General features: G+C 33.7%; 1 protein-coding gene across 1 annotated transcript in view; it reads left to right on the plus strand.

The window, feature by feature from the left end:
* Nucleotides 1-21,455, plus strand: part of ULK4 (unc-51 like kinase 4) — a 249,784-nt gene that overhangs the window by 8,989 nt on the left and 219,340 nt on the right. Inside the window, exons 6-17 of the mRNA XM_067292453.1 lie at nt 2,195-2,296; nt 3,141-3,224; nt 4,656-4,731; nt 5,384-5,479; nt 7,338-7,462; nt 7,593-7,665; nt 9,000-9,099; nt 9,622-9,726; nt 11,809-11,869; nt 13,757-13,938; nt 14,880-14,926; nt 15,750-15,828. Coding sequence (XP_067148554.1) covers nt 2,195-2,296; nt 3,141-3,224; nt 4,656-4,731; nt 5,384-5,479; nt 7,338-7,462; nt 7,593-7,665; nt 9,000-9,099; nt 9,622-9,726; nt 11,809-11,869; nt 13,757-13,938; nt 14,880-14,926; nt 15,750-15,828 — 1,130 coding nt within the window. The remainder of the gene's footprint in view (nt 1-2,194; nt 2,297-3,140; nt 3,225-4,655; nt 4,732-5,383; nt 5,480-7,337; nt 7,463-7,592; nt 7,666-8,999; nt 9,100-9,621; nt 9,727-11,808; nt 11,870-13,756; nt 13,939-14,879; nt 14,927-15,749; nt 15,829-21,455) is intronic.

Consider the following 21,455-nt stretch of genomic DNA (forward strand, 5'->3'; position numbering starts at 1 on the left):
CAGATGATTAGGTATAAGGGTTGAGAGGTTAAGTAAGTGTAATGCAGCCTGTGAAATTTCAACATAACTATATAATTGGAGGTGGCTTATTCTGAATTGCCTTTTGCAGCTTGACATCACATCTCAGCAAGCAGTTTAATGTACATGAGTGAGTTTTCAATAGTTTGTAAACTGTTCTTGATACTTTTTGCATTGTGGAAGAAAAAAACAAAATTTCAAGAATTAAGAGCCCCACCAAAAACCCAAGCAAGAGTGAGTTACATGAATAACATCTGAAATGGTTCAAGATAGCTAATTAAATGAAAAATATTAATTCTTCATTTGAGTTTGCTGAGGAGGCTTAATTCTTCCTAACTATTTGCTTACTATTTGCCTACTAATGGAAAAAGTAAAACTGTGAAATACCTTTGGACCTTCATGCATTTCTCATCTAGTCAACTAAGCACAAATAATAGAATTTCAAGAATGAAGAAAATAATTTTAAATTAGGGAAATTCAGCGTTCAAACTGGCTTTCCTAATTCATGAAATTGTATTTCTATTACTCAGTTGATATAGGGCAGTATATACAAAAAAAGAAAAGAGTTAAAAGGAATAGCATACTTAAAAGGTTTTGTGCCTCAGTTATAGAGCAGTAACTGGAGAATGAGGAAATAAATGATGTTGGAAATATGATAAAGCGAAGAGAAGTTGTTTTAGAAATTAGTGATGTTTTGTCTCAGAAAAATTGGAGCTATGGAATTATGTATGGATTTTCAAAAATATACACTTGAGGTCCTCTCTGTAGGGTCTAGGACTGAATTCTGTTAACTTCTTCTTAAATGTATACCTAAAGTTCAGTAAGTTCTACACAGACTGTTACTTCTTTCGCTGGAGACTTTGCACTGCTCTTAGGTATCCATTTAGCAATGGTTAAGAGATTCTTCCATGATTTTATTGACAAGACTTCCAGTGTCCTTTTTGATGTAAATGGTCCATATGATTTCTGGTTTGAGGCTTGACTATTTCAGTACCTTGTATTTAGGAATGATCATTTTTTGTGCTTTAAAAAAAAATAAATTTCTGTACTTCAATTTCAATGGACAGATCCATGCAAATACAGTAGGCTCCAAATGCTATGTTAGTTTTTTCATCATATATTATGAAAAACTCAGAGTCTTGATTTTAACATTCAAGATCTTTTAATAATCAGTATCTTGGAGTATCTCAGACTTCTCTTTCCAAGATAATGATGTGTCATAGCGATTACTGGTATCAGGAACAATGGAATTCTTGGCAATATTTTATGCAAACAGAGAGAGTTTTCTTAATACTTCACTGTCTCCTGCTAAAGTCCATACTGGAAGTACTAAGACCAAGAACAGATCTTTATTCAGGAAGAAATACAAATCTAATCTTTTTCCTGTTGCCTTTCAGAATAGCTGTCTTGATGTGTTTGGTTATGACCTATCCTCACTTAAAAAAATAAAACTCAAGAACAAAAGAACCAAAAATAAGCTTTCTAAAGGACTATGGAATTGACATTTTTGCTGAGTTTGTGCAATTTTTTGTAGAGATCTTAGAGAAATTAGTTACTGTTTAAATCGGAACTACTGCCTATTTCTTTTTCTATGTCAAGACAAGTTAGGGTTTTGCAGATAAGCTGCTATAATTTGATATGTAATATTTTCACACTGTTTCAGTGTGAAAATAGCTATAACTAGTTTACATCAATGATCCAGTTTGCCAGCTACCCTGATTTTTGTAACAGAGCTTTCCAATTCTTTGGAATTTTATGTCTTAAGACACCTTAATTCTATTTTTTTTTTTTTTTTTTTGGAACCTGAAGTAACATAATTATATTTGTTATTCACATGAGAATTATGTTGGCCTTCCGTCTGCTCAGTTTGCTTGGCTCTGGATCTCTCAAGGTACATTAAAACACTTATATTAATTATTGCGTTAGGAAAGTACGGCACAAACCAAGTTGGGAAATGGAAGTGAAACAAACAATAAAATAGCTTCTGTATTCTTACATAATTCAGTACAAATATAGGGAGGAAGAGGTACTGTTGAAATTACTTTGGTATTTCGACTTTTCTTATCTTAAGTAAGTTAGGGATATCTTTACTTAGTGTGGAGACCAAGTTTAAAGTGTTGAACAGGATAAATGCTGAATGAGTAATCAAGTGCATTGCACATACTGTATTTTGTAGGCTCTCCATTATACACAGCTCCAGAAGCAGTAAGGGGAGAAGACTTCTCCAAATCCAGTGATCTGTGGTCCTTGGGCTGTTTACTTTATGAAATGTTCTCAGGTTGTAAGTTTGTGTATCTATTTAATATCTGTGATAATGAAAACATAGTTGTGCTGCCAATGTAAATTCTGGTTAACTTTCTAGGAAACTTAAGACAGAGAAAAATTTAAGGTAGGTGTTAAAGATTTGTTGAAGAGTATACCAAATGTACTTTTTTTTATGTAAGGTCTTAACGAGGTCTTTATAAAAATAATCAACTGAAGTAATAGTGTTGAATGACCCTTTTGACTGAGATCTGAATATAATGTTAACCGCCTGTGCTCAAATATTATGATTTAAAATTATAACCATACTCACATTCTGACATTATAATGTTTTTACTCTCTTCAGTATTAAACTCTGGGTGCATTCATTTGATCCTTGAAAGAGAAAGCTGGTTCGCTAGTATAAAGCCAGAGTCATTGGGTTTCCTGCGGATAAAGTGACCATTAGCATTGGCTGCAGCTGGAAGGGAAATTTCACCACAGAAGAGAAATATAATGCATTCTTCTGAAGTCTTAGACAATATGCTGCTCTGTTGGATCAGCATAGCTGTACAGACGTTGAGATTTCTGCCTAGACCTATTTCTGCCTTATTGCTGACTTGCACAGAGCTACGATGGTGACCTCCATCAAGCCATCTTAGGTGCCTGTTCTGTCCTTGGTATCTTCTGCTGTTCATGGTAGAAGAATGTAATCCAAGGTTTTATATTTAAATTGACAAGTGAACTTGGTAAATGGAGTTCAGTTTAAAGTTTATTTCTTTTGAGATTTCCTTAGGAAAATGAGCTCATCATACATCATTACACCTGACAGTCATTTTGAAGTTTGGTTGACCTGCCAATAAACTTCTTTTTGTCTGCAGGAAGACCACCATTCTTCTCAGACAGCTTTGCTGAACTAACTGAAAAGATTTTATATGAAGATCCATTGCCACCCAGACCAAAAGGTAACATTCTGTTATAGTTAAATGGGTCAATTCAGTATAATACTTAAAAATTAAAGTTTTATTTTGCAGTGTTTCTTCTGAGGCTGAGTGCTTAAGAATCACTTTGTTGTCCCAGGTGAATGTTAACGTTGGCCTTCCTTTGATATGAACTTTCTCCTTTAGTGATGAATGCTTATTTCTGGCTTGACAAACAGACATAACATTTAAAGAATTAAGGATTAATTAAAGAATTAAAAGTAAATATACATTCTGGAGTGGAATTTTTGAGCTCTGTCATTCTGGGCGTCAGTGATATTTATGGATACACTTTCATATTAGTGGCTCTTTTCAGCTTATAGTAATGTAGTGAAAACAGTGTCTGTTAGAATAAAATTTTTGTTACTTGTTTTCATTCTGAAGGATATTTTGTTTTTGAAGTGGATAAATTGCATTTTCATTGTTTTGATCTCTCAGAAATAAAGTCTTTGTCAGTTAAATAAGAATTCTGGAAACTGCTTTTGTGTAATAGCGTGCAACAGTAGTTCTCTTAAAATTGTCACAGTTGCAATAGATTTAATTTTGGTTAAAGTTCCACTTTACTTCTTGCTAATAGCTATGTGATTCTCTTTTGTCTCTTCCTGTGAAAGGCATAAACTACATTTTTCTCAACTTCATCAGTAAAGGATGAATATTCCAGAAGTCAAGATGAAAAAGCAGAACCTTTTGAAACAATACATGGATAGTTTTTAAAAAAAGTTTAGGTTCTCTTATTGCTGAGCAAACTCTTTGAATACTGGGCAATTGTTGTATGGTACTAGAATATCATGTGTTGAAATATGTTTCTGAATCAGCTAGTGCTTATGGTATTTTAAGTCTACCCATTTATTTTTTGGATAATTCTTAACTTTAAAATTTGAAAACTTTTATAGGACTATATTAAATGTTTTGAATAATTAATAGTATATGGACCACACTTCACATAAGCTTCAGACATTCTTTTCATTGTAGCTGATGGGAAGTTAGTTTGAGAGAAGCTTTAATATGTTTTGTGGACAGATATTTGTAAATGCAATTTTTTTTGTGCATTACAGGAAACAATTTAGAAAATTTCAATTATTTCACTAGTTATTAAAAACTAATTTGTAGTTATAGAAGAAATTTAATTGGAGGACAACTTTTCTTTTTTCTTGTGTGTTATAAACAATTTTAAATAGTGCAGTGACCAAGCATAATTTTTCTTTTTTGAGGATCCTTTGAAATACAAAGAGTTCATATTTAGGATTCTTTATACATTCCGATTTTTTTCTTTTTTTCTTTTTTTTTAGATGAAATTACTGTTATTCTCAAAACTATTCTAGTGTGATCTGCAGATAATGATTTGATCTGCCTTGTGTGACAGTTATTTGGCTTTTGCTGCTGAATACTTATCTTCTTAAGTGCTTCTATTTACAGGTTCTGCATTTCAGAAACCTTCTGCAGAGTTCATTAGTTTGCTTGCTGGCTTGCTTCAAAAAGATCCACAGGAAAGGTAAACTATCCAATCTACAACAATTGTTTACGTCACCTTTTTTCACCTCCAGAAAAAAATCATTGCTGTGATACTGTACGTATAGTATTTTCTAGATGAAAAAGGATGCGAAAATCTTTTAATTCTTCACCTAAAGGAACAAGTTGTGCTCTTTCTCATGCAAAGATGTACAGAATTAATGTTTTGATTGAATATATTTTTGTAGTTGGTGCTAAATAGACAACTTTATAACAGAAATGATGGGCAGTTTTAAAACTGGATGGCTTTGCTTTTCCAGAGGAATAGACATACCTATTTTTACTAGGCTTTGATTTATAGATGCTATAATTAAATTGTTAAATAATGTAATATTATCAAATTACCCAGTAGGGTAATTCAAGTAATTTAAATGCTGGGACTAGCCATGCAGTTTCCTTCATTCTTAGTCTTGTCCTTGTGTCGTGTGCCTCTTCCATTTTGATTTGAGGCAAAAAGTTTCTCTCATAACAGAACTTCTTTGACCAAATAAAAGTGAAAGACAGGATCAATTAGTCCAGATGTAGTGCCATTGTGTTCAAAACTTAGCCTGGTATCTCTTTATGTCACTATATTCCCTAACCGCTCTTTCAGTTGTGTTTTTTGTTGTTTTTGTTTTATTTTTTTCTTTCAAAAGGCTGAGTTGGACAGACCTATTGCAGCATCCATTCTGGAAAGGCTCCCTTAGCCATTGTGATGGTGATTTTGCAGACAGTCAGAACATAAGCTCAAGGTACTGTAGGTTCAAGGGAAACTTCTTTTATAGTAAGTATAAATGCACATGTATTTTTATATAATTTTTTTATATTATTTACTTTCTGGTAGTCATGATTTTTCTGTGCATTTCTTAGTTTTTGAATTTTGCTTAGGATTTTCATGTTGTTAACTAATCTAGTGAATGGAATTTTACACCATTCAATGAACAGTTCTTAATGTTTAAGAGTTATATTATCCTATTAGTATATTGTGGTGTCTGTTTGCCTTCAACAAATTCCTTTTTCTCTGGTTCTAGAATGTGTTAAAACTTCTTACTGAGGTAAACTAACTGCTCTCCTCTTCATTTATTTGTTTATATAATAATGATGCATAATAATTTGTCTAATAATACTCTTTGAAAGCTTTTGGAGAGTTTTATAAATATGGGTGAATGTTATCTCTGTTCTACTGAGACTTTTTGTTAGTTTTTATGCATTAAGGCTTAGAAGATTGCAAAGCCTATCAGTACAGTATCCTAGATTTGTGTGTTTCAGCCTTACATCCTTGCGAATGCAGCTGACCCATATTCATTGCTTAGAACACTTATCTAATGATTTTTTTTCTAAACTTAGAGTATTCTACACTGCTATATATGCAAAATCCCCAAACCTTTTGTGAAAACAGGCTCTATGCATTAACATAGTTAGGCTTCTTCAAAGCTTCTGTTATTTTACTGTTTTTTTTTTTTCTTTCTTTTTTTAAGTTTGAGGATATTAATATTGTTGGTTATGAACATTTGTTCCAAATATTTGAAAGACAGTTTAGGTTCCAATCCAGGGAATTACTCTGAAAACAGAATAACTCTTTTTGAATGCTGAATGTTTTTATGTTGCATCTATTTTTATAATCTGTCTTGTGTTGTTTAATTCCCTGTTTCTGATAACACTGCTGCAGTACTTCTGGTACTAGTGTTTATTCTAGCTTGAGACACTGCTCACTGTCTTTTTTGATTTTATTACCTCTTTTGCTACCAAGGCAGATAAAGAATCAAGATTTAAAGTTCATACCTCAAAATAAGAATTTAGTAGAAGTATTACTGAGATTTGTGTCAGCCATCACCACAATGGTCATCTTTGAGCAATTCTCAGGGAATTGGAAGAATCTTAATCTCTTACAAAGCGTTAGGCTGTTTGACATTATTCTTGAGGGTTTTCTAATGCCTCTGAAATATCCACTGAGGTATGTAGTAATTGACAGATCTGACAAACCTGGGAGAGGGGCTTGAAATGCAAAAGAAGCCCCGTACATTTGGCTTTCCAAATATGAGGACCATATAGCTGTTTTCTTTGCAATAGGGAGTAGACTAATATTTGATATCCTAGAGACCCTTCAGGAAGGTTATGTGACCCAGTGCCTTGTGAATAACAGGGAGTGTATTAAAAAAAAAAAAAAAAATCCTTGCAATTAAATGTGATATGTCAGTCCTTAAGCAAAAAAAAAAAAAAAGGTAGTTTTTATTGATCGTAACCTAGGTTACAGACTTCATTATTAAAAGTATGTTTGTTACAACTTTTTCCTATGAAGACTGAAGGGTGTCTTTACAGCTTTTACTATTTCTTTATATCTCTGACATTATTGGTATAAATTTAGCTTTTCTAGTTTCTTGCATGCAAGTTCTACTGAGGAAGTTGGAGAGTTATTAATATTCCATAAGTCACTTGCTAAAAGCTTGTTTGCCATCATTGGTATTATTGGTATAAAAAGTATTTGTGAAGCATGTACCACAACAGGATACTAGTCTATGAGAATAATATCTAAATCCTATGTTAACAATTGCAGCAAATAACAGGTATGATCCCTTTTTTTTAATGTGTGCAATATCTCTTATTAAACAGTAGTGAAGACACAGAGTCATCTATACCTTGGGATGTCAGGGAGCCAAGAGATACTCATAAAGATCTAGATAACCTGTCATCCTCAAGAACAGATAATAAGCTGCCTAGCAATTATTTCAAAATAGGTAATATTATTCATTGCATTATTTTGAATTATTTTGTGTCCTGTGAATTGTTAGTCTCTTAATCTCATCAATATTCCCTATGTTTTATTTCTTTTTAACTTCTGAATGCAAGTTCATGTTCTCTTCTCAGTAGAAAATCTGACTGAATTGTGGCCGAAAAGTACAGTTGATGGTGAATCAAATGAATCCATATTTCTCCTCAGGTATGAAAATCAAAAGAACAATTAGAAAACACTTATAAGTCTATATATGTTTTTTTTCTGTCTTTTCAGATATTTTATTGTTCTATATGTAACATTTTGTTAGTGCTTCATTTTGAATTTTATATCGGCAGTTTAGTTAATATTAAGACACCTTTTGAAGAACAGTTAAAGCAGTGTTATTATTGCTTTATGACACTGTTTTTGTAAGTAAAGTCCTGATTTCTTAGCTGCTTGGATAAGCAGAAGACTTTATTTAGAACTTCTTTCTTTTTTTCTTTTTTTCCTTACTTTAGATATTAAAAATGTTCTACTGCATTCTGCTTAATATCCACTAAAAATACTGTCTGCAGCTGTTTGTCACAAGCTGTTGGTAACAATCTACTGAGTACCACAATAGGTATTAAGTAAGAAATAGTACTTGGTGTAACAGTGATTTGTGTTAGTTCAGGCCTGATTCTGAAATGTTGTACCAGCTGTTAAGCCAAACAGATTCTCTGATAAAGAAGGTTTTGTTCTTGTACTCATCGAGCAGAAATACTCCAATTTAAAATTAATGTGTTTTCTTGATTAGCAGAAGGTAATGTATACATTTAGTTGCAAATCAGAGATTTAATTATCAGAAAAAGAAAACTAAAACTAGAAAAGTAACTAGAAAGCTAAAAATACAAACACTAAACAAAGTCAAAGTTGTTTAAATTGCAGTTTCCTAGCCTGCTGATTTAAATAATTCTAACATTGATTTTAAACACTTAATGCATGCTATCTGCAATGGGTCCAGTAGTGGCTTTACTAAAACTGCAGACTTTCATTGTTCTGGTCTCTCCTTTTTTCCTCTTCTAATCAGCAGACAGGGTTTTTAAAAAAAGATTTGAAAACACAGCTTACATTCATATACCAGAATCAGTCAATTTTAATACCTGTTACCTTTCAAAGAGTTGTCAGTCAGAAGAGAAGAATAACAAAGTAAATTGCTATCTTGTCAAATTAATTCTCTTGGGATGTTTTTTGGTGACACTTTAAATATTAGGAGATAAGATAGTAATGTTTTAACATTGAGTTTGGAAGACTAACTGTGAGTGGAAAAAAAATGGCATTCATTTAACCAAAATACCCCAATCCTTCCCATTTCTAACCAACGAACAAATGCTAACCTCATTAGGATATATCTAAAGACACGAAGTTCATGTTTAGTTGATGGAGCAGGTATAGCATTTGTGCCTGTCAGCTTTGAAAGCTTACTGTATGATATGAAGGTTTCAAAAAAGAATTGTGGTTTTGCAGTGAAACTTAATATGCGTTCTTTGTGTGTGTTTTTGTTGTTTGTTTTGTTTAAGTTCTCGTCCCACTCCTAGAACTAGCACTGCTGTAGAAGTAAGTGATGCTACTACTGCCCCAATCCAAAATTCTCCCCAAAGAGATTCATGCTTGACAAAGGTGAGTGGAAAAATAATAGTGGGATGGTGGTATCTTCATAGTTAAAATTTTAGCCTGGAATCTATGACAAAGTCAGCTTTCTTCTCCTTTCTGCTATATTTCTAACAGAAAAGCAGTTCCTACAGTAGGTAAGGTTGTTATTTTTTAAATATTTGCAGAACTTCAGATGCAGGAGTTGAACAAGATGCTTAATACCCCCCCCCCCCAAGCCCATAAAAGGAGATAACACTATCTTCTTAATCTACTTTTTGAAATTTAGGTTGCAAGCTTTGGGGACCTGGAACTGTTTCCTCCTACATGTTTGTTTATCCTAATTTCTAGTTAGGAAGTCTAAGCCCCCTGTGCCACTCCACAAATAAAAAGTAATTCAGAATATCAGTTATTTATATGGCCACAGTGTGGCCATATAATGTTTAAAGAAAATATTGCAGGGATAAACAAAGATGCCCCATGCGCCCCCTGCAAGGCTGCTTTTTTAAAAAACAAACAAACAAACAAACAAACCCTTTGTTCTTGTTCTAGGCTGAAAATATGTGCTCAAGTCAGCAGGATATGGAATCAACATTGAAAGAGCTCATTTACACTGAATCTGATCTTATCGTAACACCAATCATTGACAATCCAAAGGTATAGCAAAATAAAATATTAGATTTCGGAACTGGTGGGTGAGGCTATTTTTGCAGATAAAACTTTAATCAGGGTGAAACTCCTTTCCTGTGTTTTATAATTCTCATTCTAAAACAGTTCCACCCAGTCATCTGGCAGGCTCTTATGCAAGTTTTTGGCAGTCTTTTATAGTGCTATTGTGTTGCTAATTTGGAGAATTGATTTATTTTGGGATTGAATACTAACATTAAAGAATTTCCTACATGGAATGGAAGCTACTTGCTCCATTCCGTGCTTTCGTAGCTATGTCTTCTGATAACTTGTGTTCATGTAAAGAGTAGCTCTTAAAACAAAACTTAGTGTGTCTTAGTATACTCAAAACAAAGCTGTCTGTGAAGGCTTTTACATTAAGGGTTAGACCTTTCCAGAGTAACTCTTGTTACTCTATAAAGTTTAGACATGATAATGTTTCTAATAATCATGAACTTCTACCCTCTGGGAAAGATGTTCTTGCAACCTGAAGTTGCAAGAAATGTCTATCCAATTTGTCCTGTAGATTCTGATGTGGGAAGCTACAGTTTGTAATGAGTGTCTTGAGCAGAGACTGACACTTGTTTGGTGCCAAGAGGAAGGTGCAGGCCCAGGAAGAATCAGAGCTCTACACAGCTAGTACCATGTAATGTGTGGGGGGGGGCATATCACCAGTATCGGTAGAAGGAATGATAAAAGGAAGACTAAGGGGGTTCTTGTCTGTCTGCAAAAAGTAAAGTTATTCTAGCAGCTTTACTGAGTAAGTGGCAGATGCAGGAAATGCAACATTTTGCCTTGAACTGAGTATCTAGCTCACTAAGAAAGGTCTTATAATTATTGCATTAGCATAACAATTTTTTTTTGATGGACTTCCTAACCCTCTCAAATAACTATTAAAGTTCTTATGCAGCTAGATAGAGTAACTATCTGATGAGACTGTTTTAATGTCTGAGGTGGAGGTGGGGGACATTGTTGCCCGTGGAGAATCTGAGAGCTAATGATGCATTTGAATGCCACCTCTGTAAACTCTCAGCTCTACCTCACGATTTGAGTTCTGCCTCATGAAGCCTTAGCCCTTTACTGCTTTTCTTCTTACTACAAGAAATGAGATTAGGGAGAGTGTATATACTGATGTGAGACATTGAGACTGAGACTGATCTCCTTACCATGCAATGCCAGGCTCAGAATCAACGCAAAATAGCCCACTAAATTCCAGCGAAACATAATCTGAGTCATTGCATACTTTACAGTCTTAAGACTAAAAGACAATACTGACACCTAGTAAAGCTGAAGAGCTTGTAATTTAATCTCTTGGAACCAGACTTACTAGATCCTGGCAGAACTTTAAAAGCCAAAAAGGCAGATCTACTTGTTTACATAATAAAAATTCCTTGTGTTCTGCAAACCCATGGAGTTGAAGGCCTTTTTTAGATGAAAAACTCTCTATTCACATCGTGACTTCATGTGTCAAAGACTTAAACTCCCCTCTGCAGTTATCTTGTGTATGCTTTAGGTGCTAAAAATCACACTCGGTGTACAGTGTCTGAGCAGCTGTACTACACAATGATGTGTTGTGAAAAAAGTACATCTGACAAAGGATTAGTCAGTGTTAATATGAATTTTCATATACTAGAATGGTCTGGTATGCGTGTGTATGTATCGTATGGTAATGAATCACTTAAAGATTTCATGGGCTCTCAGCTGCATATTAGACTAATCTTTTCATTAGCTTTTAAAAACCAAAACCAAGCAATCTTCTGCACAGAAGTGAGATAAAAATGTAAACTGAAAAAAACCCAAACATTTTGTATTCTCATTTAAAAAAAAAATCAGTTGCATGGAAAGACTAACAATGTAATTTTACCCAAAGGTTGCGTTAAATTCAAATATCTGCTTGAAAGAAATATGTAGCAGAAAATAATTGAAAATGCCTCGATAATGTAGTGACTTGTGTACCCATCCTGTACTGTTTTGTATCTTTGTGTTTTCATGCAACTACTTAAAAACTTTCAGAAATGCATTAAGACATCTAGAGTGAGTCAAGTCATAATGTTTTTTGTTTACTTTTTCCAGATAATGAAGCCAATGCCAGTTAGATTTGACTTGAAAACTTTGCATATACCAGCACATTCGGGTATGGCTCTACTAAAGTTGGTAAAACTTGTCAGTTCTGCATATGATTGTGTAACATGCTATCAGAAGACCTGTAGCCTTCCTTTGTAGATGATGAGTTGCCACAATGCAAGGGAGAATGAATAATTGTTTTTTGTTTTTTTTTTGTAATTTAAGTTGCATATGTAGTGTTTATAGCTACACCAATTTGAGTAGATTTTTCAATTATACTCCCTTTCTTTCTCTTCTGCCCTATTCAGCTACAAGCCTGTGCGCAAAAGCTTTTAAAATAAGATGGGAGCAAATCAGCAGATTTTTATTTGTAGTATTTTTGGAAATAACTAAGGCATTGTAACTGAAATATTCAACTGAAAGAATTAAAATTTGATAGAAGCAAATGAAAACAGGATCTGAAAACTTGTGGTGTTGGTCAACCATGGTACTAGGCAGCCTTGCCAATCCACCTGTAACGGTGAATGTTCCTAATGGAAATGTAGAGTCATTTTTTTTCTAATGTCTAGTAAGGCTGTTGTTTTTAAAAGCAAAAGGCTTCTCATTGTCCTGAGTATAACATTTCTGCCCTTGGAATGTTTCCTCTGGTCTATTTAGGGAAGTATTGTTAGGCTTTACTATGCTTAAAGAGGTATTTCAGCCAAAAATGTACTACTCCTCATAGAATTCGGATAGCACTTCTTCCTAGAGATAATCAAGTTCCTTCTTTTCTTTCTGTAAAGGATGTATTTTGTAGAGTTATTTTGTTTAAAGAAAAAGATTCTAGTTGGAATTGAGCACAATGTCCCCCAGTATCCCAATCAAAATTGTAGTAGCAGAAAATAATTTGTATGGGATAAAGTCCTAGACAAAAATGCTCAGATTCAAGTGCCTAAGGGGCTGGCATTTTATTTCATGCTGATTTTAAGCACCTAAATCATCAGTCTGAAGTTCTGAGTTTTATTGTCTTTATTAACTTAATACGGAACAGTGTTTTTTGTGATTGTAATGTTTTCAAGGTTGCAACTTTTTTTCTGGGCAGTTTTGTAGTCATTTTAGAAGATAATGAATCTGCTGCCTGTCAGCATTTTTCCTTTATGATTAAAAGTAGTATCAAAATTAAGGTAGATACCTGAAATCTAAAACTCTTTTCACCTTTACTAATATAAATAAGAATTGCCTTCATTAGTCAGTGTTGTTACTTGTATGTAACATTGGTGTAAAAGACAGAAGACAAACTCTTGAATATTGCATAACTAGAAGTGTATCAGAATGGCAGATTACTTAAGATTAAACACAAACTGAGGGAATATGTGGTTATTAGAGCTGACTGAGCTTAGCCCTTGAGATTGATATGGAAGTCTTTGAAAACTCTCTTTTCATGTACAGTGATCAGTGATTTGCAAAGCACAACATTTATGCTAATCATCCTTAATGGTTGTTGATTTTTTGTCGTCTTGTTGAAGTCGTGTGCTCTGACACTACTAAAACTTAAATAGATGGATACATAAACATATATATTTGAATAATTATACACATTTTAAATTTATTGCAGTTGATTTTGAGTAGATTTCACTGATTTTTGCTAGTTTTTGCCTCATTTATAATGAAATTCCATTTTCCTATTAAAAATGAGGAACAATTAAGGATAAAAACAACCTCCTTTCTTAAATGCAATGCCAGTCAGTATTTACTTAACCAAATAAAGCCTGAAGACTTTCCACTTTCAAAAAAGTTTTTATGTATTTATTACTGCCTTTTTATGCTTTGTACCTGTTAAAATAAAAATTTTAATATTTTAAATACTAAAAGTATGATTAGATTCAAATTTTGAATCGCCTTTTATTCATGTTGATGTTTTAATCTAGTGTGTTAAAGATTTCTTACCTTTAACCACTTGTTTCTTTCTTATTGTTAGCTGAGAAATTATTATCTATGAAAGACATGGACTGGAATGACTTCTTGCAACAAATATGTTCATTGCTTGATTCCATTGAGAAGAATACAGGAGCAGCACGTTCTAAACTGAATTTACTGTATTATTTGTGCACTGTGGCTGTCCATAAGGAAATTGCAAGCAGGCTAATGAGCTCTCAGCTGGTAAATAATAGAGCTCTGAAGGAATCAACATTTCACATACTTGTCATTGTAGCAAAAATCAGCTGCCTTTAGTTCTATTTCAAGAAACCATTGTTGTACTGACCAAAATAACACAGCAAATTAAGTACAAAACAATGAAAAATGCTTATGAAATTCCATGTCAGTTTTTTTTAAAGGAGCTGAGAGAAATCAACTCTTTCTCTTAGATTTCAGATACTTTTACTTGTGTCTTGTTAGATTTGTAAAATGGTGGTTTTTTTTTTTTAATTGTTTCTACCCTTGGTGGGAGAGTTTGAAATTACGTATGATGAAATGTTACAGTAAATCATTAAGTATGTGACAGAGAAGACTGGTTGAAAAAAGTACGTTTGAATTGTTAAAATCAATTTTATTTGGCCATATCTCCATAAAGACTAATAAGAAAATCTTTCTGAAGGACAAAAAATAGAACTCGCATTAAGCACTGCTTCAGCGAGCATGCTCTCTTAAGAGTCTGTTTTAAAGTATTTTTCTCTCATATATTCTAGTATTGGCCAATTATTTTTGTTAATTTTCACAAAAATAAGTTCTATTGCTTAAACTTGTTGGATAATATTGTATGATAATCTGTAGATGAAAGCGATGCAGTTTTGCTCTGTATAGTGGTATTTGTAAAGAAAATATTTCTTTAATACACTGATGTATGTTTAGCATTTAGTTTAAGACAGGAATATAAAAAGAAAGGATATTTCTCATCTCAGATTGCTATCACTTTTTTTTTCTAGAATCAACATGGTTGGACAATATCCACAATATTCTACTACGATACCTTTTGCAAATGCTATCTGATACATTTTTACATAATAACTGATATTTTGATATATATATATATTTAATATATCACTGAGGTATATTAAATCCCTGAAAAACACTAATGTTTATGTGTCTTCTTTAAACTGTAGTTTCCAGTATTGATACAGCAGCTGCGTGCAGCCGCCAACTGGGATATGTAAGTAACAATCCATATTTCAACAAATTAATTTAAAATAATTATCTCTTGAGTTTTTTGAAGAAATACTTTAACAGTTTTTTGGGGAATTCTTTGACCTGTCAAACCTGCTGTGGTATACTTGATTGACGATTTGTAGTGTATACAACATTGAACTTTTTCAATGTTGACTTAATAAGCTGTTGTTTTTCAGGACCAAGAATTATAGAAAATCTCTAAAAATTTTATCGAAAAGCTGTATAATTTAGTATATCAAATAGCGTTGTTCAAAATCCCTGAATAAACCAACCATATCATAATAATGGTAAAATATCCGTAATGGTAGCTTTTATAAAAAATATACCTGCTGAAATATTTGAAGGTGATAGTGACCTCTACTGCTTGTTTTATAAATGTTGATTCTATTATTCCATTTTTTTTAAATGAAACTCAAAAACTGATTTGCTGATATAGTTGGCAAAACAAATGAAATCTATAGTAAAAAATTTGTTCTGTAATGGTTTTCTCTTTTATTATAGTGCTATGATGATGAGCATGACTAATTAGCATGACTGTAACAAACTAAAGCATCTCCATCTTCAGTGCTAGAGGAAAAAAAGTCTTTATGCATGAACTTATTGCTAAATTGAATTGAAATACAGAAATAATTTGGTGATTAAAAGACAATAAAAATGAGAAGAAAGTCTGAGCTGTAAATAGCACTTCAGAAATTTCTTGCCCTTAGTAATCTGTACAAAATATAAATAGCATGGCATATTTCTTTGTTCTTTTTTAACATTTTGTAATGCACCTTAAAAAAAAAAAAAATTCGTTTGATCCGCAGACGTGCCAAAGTTGCTCGAGTGATTGGTTTACTGGCATTACACACATCTGAACTCGGAGAAAACGTTCCTGTTTCTGAGGTAGATTTCTCTCTCTCTCTCTCTCTCTCCCCCCCCCCCTTTTTTTTTTCCTCTCTGAGTTTTATTAATACTTTTATTATTAGTGTCAGTTTTCACACTTTTTTTGACCTCTGCTTTATTTTTCCCCATATGTCAAAATGGGAATATAATTAATTCAATTAATTAAACATATAAACCTGTTTGTTTGTTGTGTGTGGTGATGGTGGTGGTGATTTTGACTAAACTGCGGCAGAACTACCCAGCAAAGATATACAACTTAGCCTTTTTTTCTTTTCTCAGAATGAAGCAGTCACTTTCACACTGATTTTTTTAATTAGTATTAAAATATTTTAATTATTAAAATTATTTTAGATTGAGAGAAAAGAATTATCAAAAAAATCCTAATATTTTTGTGTCTTCAAAGTAATTTTTGTATATGTAATCTAAAATCAGATAACCATAGGCAGTAAACAAAACTTGATAGTTCATTTATAGGAAAACTAGAAAGGAGTCATTTGGGAATTTGTGAGCTACAGAGTTCCTTTGTTTTCTCCAAATGAAACTAACTCTGAGTTTGTTGAACATTCCAGCGGACTGTCAGCTGTTGTACGTTGTGTGACACTTAGAATTATTTATAATTTTCTATCTTTTAGGTTATTACAAATATTCTTTAAAACAGCACTATATACTGTATTAGGATATAATGCTGTAACTTGTCTCCTTACATGAGCTAGCTAGTGCTCCAGCTGAAGTTTTTTGATGGCTGCTGTGGTTTAGGAAATGTCAAAAGAGCTGTAGCCAGTCAGAACAACGTAACGTAAAATGCCTAGCTGTGATCCAGTTCTTACAGACAAAAATTTGTAACACAAAATCCCAGAGTTAGTAGCCCTAAATAAGTTTTTTTTTCTGATGGTCTTATAAGACAAATTTGGCCCTTACATACGAGAGTGAAGAATGGATGTACTGGCCCAATCCAAAGGTCTGTCTGATCTGCCACCTGTACTGTGACAGAGGCCAAGAGCGGATGCATGGGAAAATACATAAGAGTACTGCAAGCGTGTATTTCTCCATCATATGCGCTACACCTCCAGTGAAATGCAGCTCTGGGATTTCCTGAGGCAGGCATAGAGTCTGAATTTCTCTAGTAATTTACTGAACCCTTTTCAGAATCCATAACATCCTGTGGGAAGAAACTTCACAGTTAAAGAGCATGCCAAGTGAAGCTGTTGGTCCTTTGGTTTGGACCTGGTACTTTCTAGATTTGTTCTGAGGCGTGCTGGTTCTTACATTACAAAGGAAACAAGCATTTCCTATTAATCCTCTCTGTGCCAGTTATGGTGGGGTGTTATGTAAATTTACTAAACTTCTTTTTGCTCAGTTGTTTTCCAGATTAAAAAGTTCCAATTTCTGTAGTAGTTCCTCACATTAAAGCTTTGGTCATCCTTCTTGCCCTTCTATGTCCTTTTTCCAGATCCCAATCCATCCTTTTTAAGATAGGAGACCAGAACTGCACCCTCTTAGGAGGATATAGGTGTATGAGTGATCTGTGCACTGATAGACAGTTTTCTATTTTGTTTCCTCTTCTGTTCCTGGTAGCTTGTAACATTCAGTTTGCTTTTTGGCCACTGTTGACAGAGATGATCTCTTTGTAGAATTTCCTGCTGTAGCCCCAAGGTTTTGTTCTTAAATGTGAAAAGTCAATTCGGAGCTCATGAAGATGTGAATCTAGAACTATTTTTACCCCTGTGTGTAGCACTGTATGTATACCATTTCCCCTCCCATTTTTATCACTGAATCACAGCCTCTTTGCAGTTCTCTGTTACCTGATTATTCACTCTTCCAGATACTTTTTTTAAAGCAGCACAGGGCCCAATGTAGACTCATGCAGGACACCACTGCTGGCTTTTCCGCTGTGGAAACAGGCTCTTTGTTTCTGTCTTCAATTTCCTGTCTTTTACCCAGTTATGTATCTATGTAAAGACATTTCCTCTATCTTAAAGGTTGAACCTGCACCATTTAAGTTTTCTTCTCCCCCCCCCCCACTTTTTTTTTTTTAATGGTTTCTTAAATAATAGCAGCATTGAGTCTTGAAAAAGCAGAGAAACTACGAAAGAAAAGAAGGTTCCACAGACTAAAGTAAATTTTCACATGCGATATGCTAAAAGCCTTTGGCTTTTTGCTTTTTGAAGAATTAATAACTTTCCAAAAAATTTTTGAAGGTTCTTATTCAAGGTGGTCTGTGAACAATTTATATATATAACCACCAGAGGTCACTCAAACACAAAAATAAAATGCAAGTAAACTACTAATTCAGATTAGTCTATGGTGGAACAGACTCTAGAGAAAGATATACCATGGAACTGTATACTGTCTTTACTGTGATGTATTTTAATATTTAGGTCATCCTACAAAATATTCATAAGAGAAAACTATTTTTTTAATCTGTGAATTCACTGCAGTTGGTCTATCTCCAATTACATGTTTTTAGGTGAATACTTTATTGATTAGAACAAAATGGAAACTGATCTCTTGCATAAGTTTCCTTTTTTTGTTGTAAGAAAAATATCTCTTATATAAGTATCTGATTTTGAAAAAAAAAAAATATTGAAGATGAAGACATATTCCATTCGTAACCTTTTCTACCTGGAAATTGCATTATAAGTTATTGAAGCAGTTGCTGAAGATGGATAGGTCAATTTTTTTTTCTGACTTAACTCCATGAAAAAATAAAGTTATTGCTTTTTACAAATGCAAAACATTTCCTCTTATTTATTCCTAGTTATCTTCATAAAATTTTAAAGTTGAGATGTTTCCCCTTTGTATTAAATTTCAAAGTTGGTTCTTAAGATCTAGATGCTAGTGCTTGGAAAGGAAAACTGCTTATTCTTCTTTCTAGAGAAAAATTCTGCCTGAGTTAGGAAGGCTTGCTTACAGGTATGACTAATGTGTCTCAGTTATTAAAAGGCTGTCGTTCTTCCACCTCTATGGGTAGGCTATGCCTTCTATCGGCCAGGACACGGGCACCCTGAACGTACAATTTCAGACTTGGTCTTTTACTGTATTAAGAGATGATAGAGCAACTTCGTAGAATGCCCTCGTGTCAGGGAGCAGTATCCTTCTCTCTCTCTTATGTGACCAGCCTCCTCCATCTGAGCCGCTCTCTGCCGGTCCTTTTTGAGGCAAAAATCTAGTCCTCTTCCTTGCCTCTTTAAATTTGCCAGTTGGCAATCTGTCTCATGGTATAACTGTAGGCAGCTGCGCATATCTTTGTATGGACCAGGATCCACTGCTCTACTGAGTATTTAAAGGGCTCTAGGACCTGCTACAGACTTCACACTGGCAAATTTCATTGCAGAGCCATTGACTCATAGAACTCTATAGGTAATTTAACAGACATAATATCCTATAGATAACGATGGTATATTAGAATAGGTCCATAATAGTGAGCTTTTCCTGCTTAAAATGTGATTTCTCTGTCAAAACAATGGAATATCCCAATTTCTGTTTTCATCCAAATTAAAACTCTGAATAGTTTGAGTCTTTTTTATTTCTGATTTTTGAAGTGCCATTTGATGGATGCTTTCTACAGTTGCAAAGTAGTTGCATCTTTACAGGTGGAGTTTTATGATTCCTTTCTCTAGCTACTCTGGTCGAAGTGTACAGTTTGTTCCCATTCAAATTCTCAGAGTGCCAACTCTAAATCATGTTTCTGGCTTATCTCTCTCATTATTCCTGTATCTAAGCCTATTCATGTCTGTTCATATTTTAAGGGCATTCAAATAAAAAATGGTCTCATTTGAATATTTATTCACAAGCCAGTTAGTTTTGCTGTTGTTTGATTGTAAAATAATTTTTTAACTCTGGTCACAGATGATCATAATTTTATTTTATCCTTGACTGTTTTCCCTACTGGCACTTACTTATTTAGCCCTGATGCCTCTTCTGTGAAAATAACACCGATTAAAAAAATTTATAGGAAGTAGGTGTAGCCAAGCTGAAGCTGTATTGGAGTGTGTATAAGAGTACTTGCACATGTGTGCACATGCACAAATGTCTAGTGTTTTGTAAAATGATTATTTTAAAATCTTAAAATCATCTTTCAAACAAAATCAGGATGGTCACTTAATATTTTTGTTTCCAGTGGTCTACTGCATATAACTTACTGATTTGCCTGAGGCATGTGGGAGGCAGACAAACAAATAAAAGGTCAACATTTCTCAGTTACATTAGCATGTGCTGGCAGAAACTCATGGAGTATTTGAGAAAAGTTCTTCCAAGTTAATAATCAGAAAATTAATTATAATCAATATCAATGACAATGAATCTGTCAAAATTACATGGGAATTCTGGATTGCTGCAGCAAATATTAAGATTTTTTTTATCATAGCTGTAGGTAGTGTTCAAAGAATAATTTCATCAATCCAAATTAATTGGGCTTGCTTTATTTTGAAGTCCAAACCAATTGGGTAGTAGAAAACAAGGAAATTCGCAGTTACTGAACTGAAAGCTTGCATTGCTGATTGCAGGATGAAATGATGCTTTGTAATTCTCTTAGATTAATTGCCTGATCAAAGCAAAAACTGTACCCTTGTAAAAGATGCATCTAATTGGCGCTGTTGTCACAGCGCCCATTAAATTACTTCATTTTTTTCAGGAGATAAAATAGTACATCTTCTTCATTAAAATGACATCAGTGGGATTGCTAGTATGTCTCTCTGCAACAGTCCTCAAGATCTGGTGTGCCTTATGATAGTAGAGATGCTGTGTTTTCTTTCATATTCTCCAAGTCTGTTATTTTGGGGATAATGAGCTATGCAGCTGGGATCCTTTCTTCAGTGGATAATTATATAAATCTCTGGAAGGTAAAAAGCTGTCTGGAAAGATTATTCTGTGTTTTTGATATTTCATTCAGGATTCTGAGCGTAGTTTATATTCCTGCTAAATCTGTGCTATGAAACCATCTTCAGCTGCTTCTATCATGAATACAATAGTGATCTTGACTATTTCATACCTCAGGGAGAAGCTTGTTAAAGGGAGAATTAAGAGTAACATGCATTAAGGGGGGGAAATAGATCCTAAATTCACAACCATGTAGAAACCTGAAGAAATCGGTTTTCATCTAGATACTGTATCAGAGTTAAGAGGAAAACAGCTTCCCTTTAAACATTTTTGTTCCCTCATCCAGTTTGCTGTGCAAATGCTTGTGCCAGTGCAAGAGAGTAGGTAGTGCAAGGTTGAGTCTGTTTTTGTTGAAGGTGGCACTAGGTATACTGGCTTGAAATGACTGTAATTATGGCATGTGCATAGTAAATAACAACGTGGTGTGGATTGCTGGAGTGTGCCACCAAAGCCTCCACTTAAAAATTCCACAGTCAAATAATTTTTCTTTATGCATTCTTTTTCCCTTTATCATTCATTCACCTGTCCAGTATTCAGTTCAATTACTAGGACTAGATGGAGAAGATTCTTAAATTCTTTATATTCTTAAATATAAATTTATCTATTTTTTTTTAGTGTAATCAGCCATATTCAAAATCAGTGTTCTCGGGTTTACAGCCTACTTCTTAAGTTTTAGAATATCAAACCTGTGTGTGTTCCCCCCCCCCCCCGAAAAAATAATCTGAATTAAAAAAAAAAAAAGTTTGTTC

Source organism: Apteryx mantelli, chromosome 2 (genome assembly GCF_036417845.1).
Source record: "Apteryx mantelli isolate bAptMan1 chromosome 2, bAptMan1.hap1, whole genome shotgun sequence".
Taxonomy (NCBI): Eukaryota; Metazoa; Chordata; class Aves; order Apterygiformes; family Apterygidae; genus Apteryx; species Apteryx mantelli.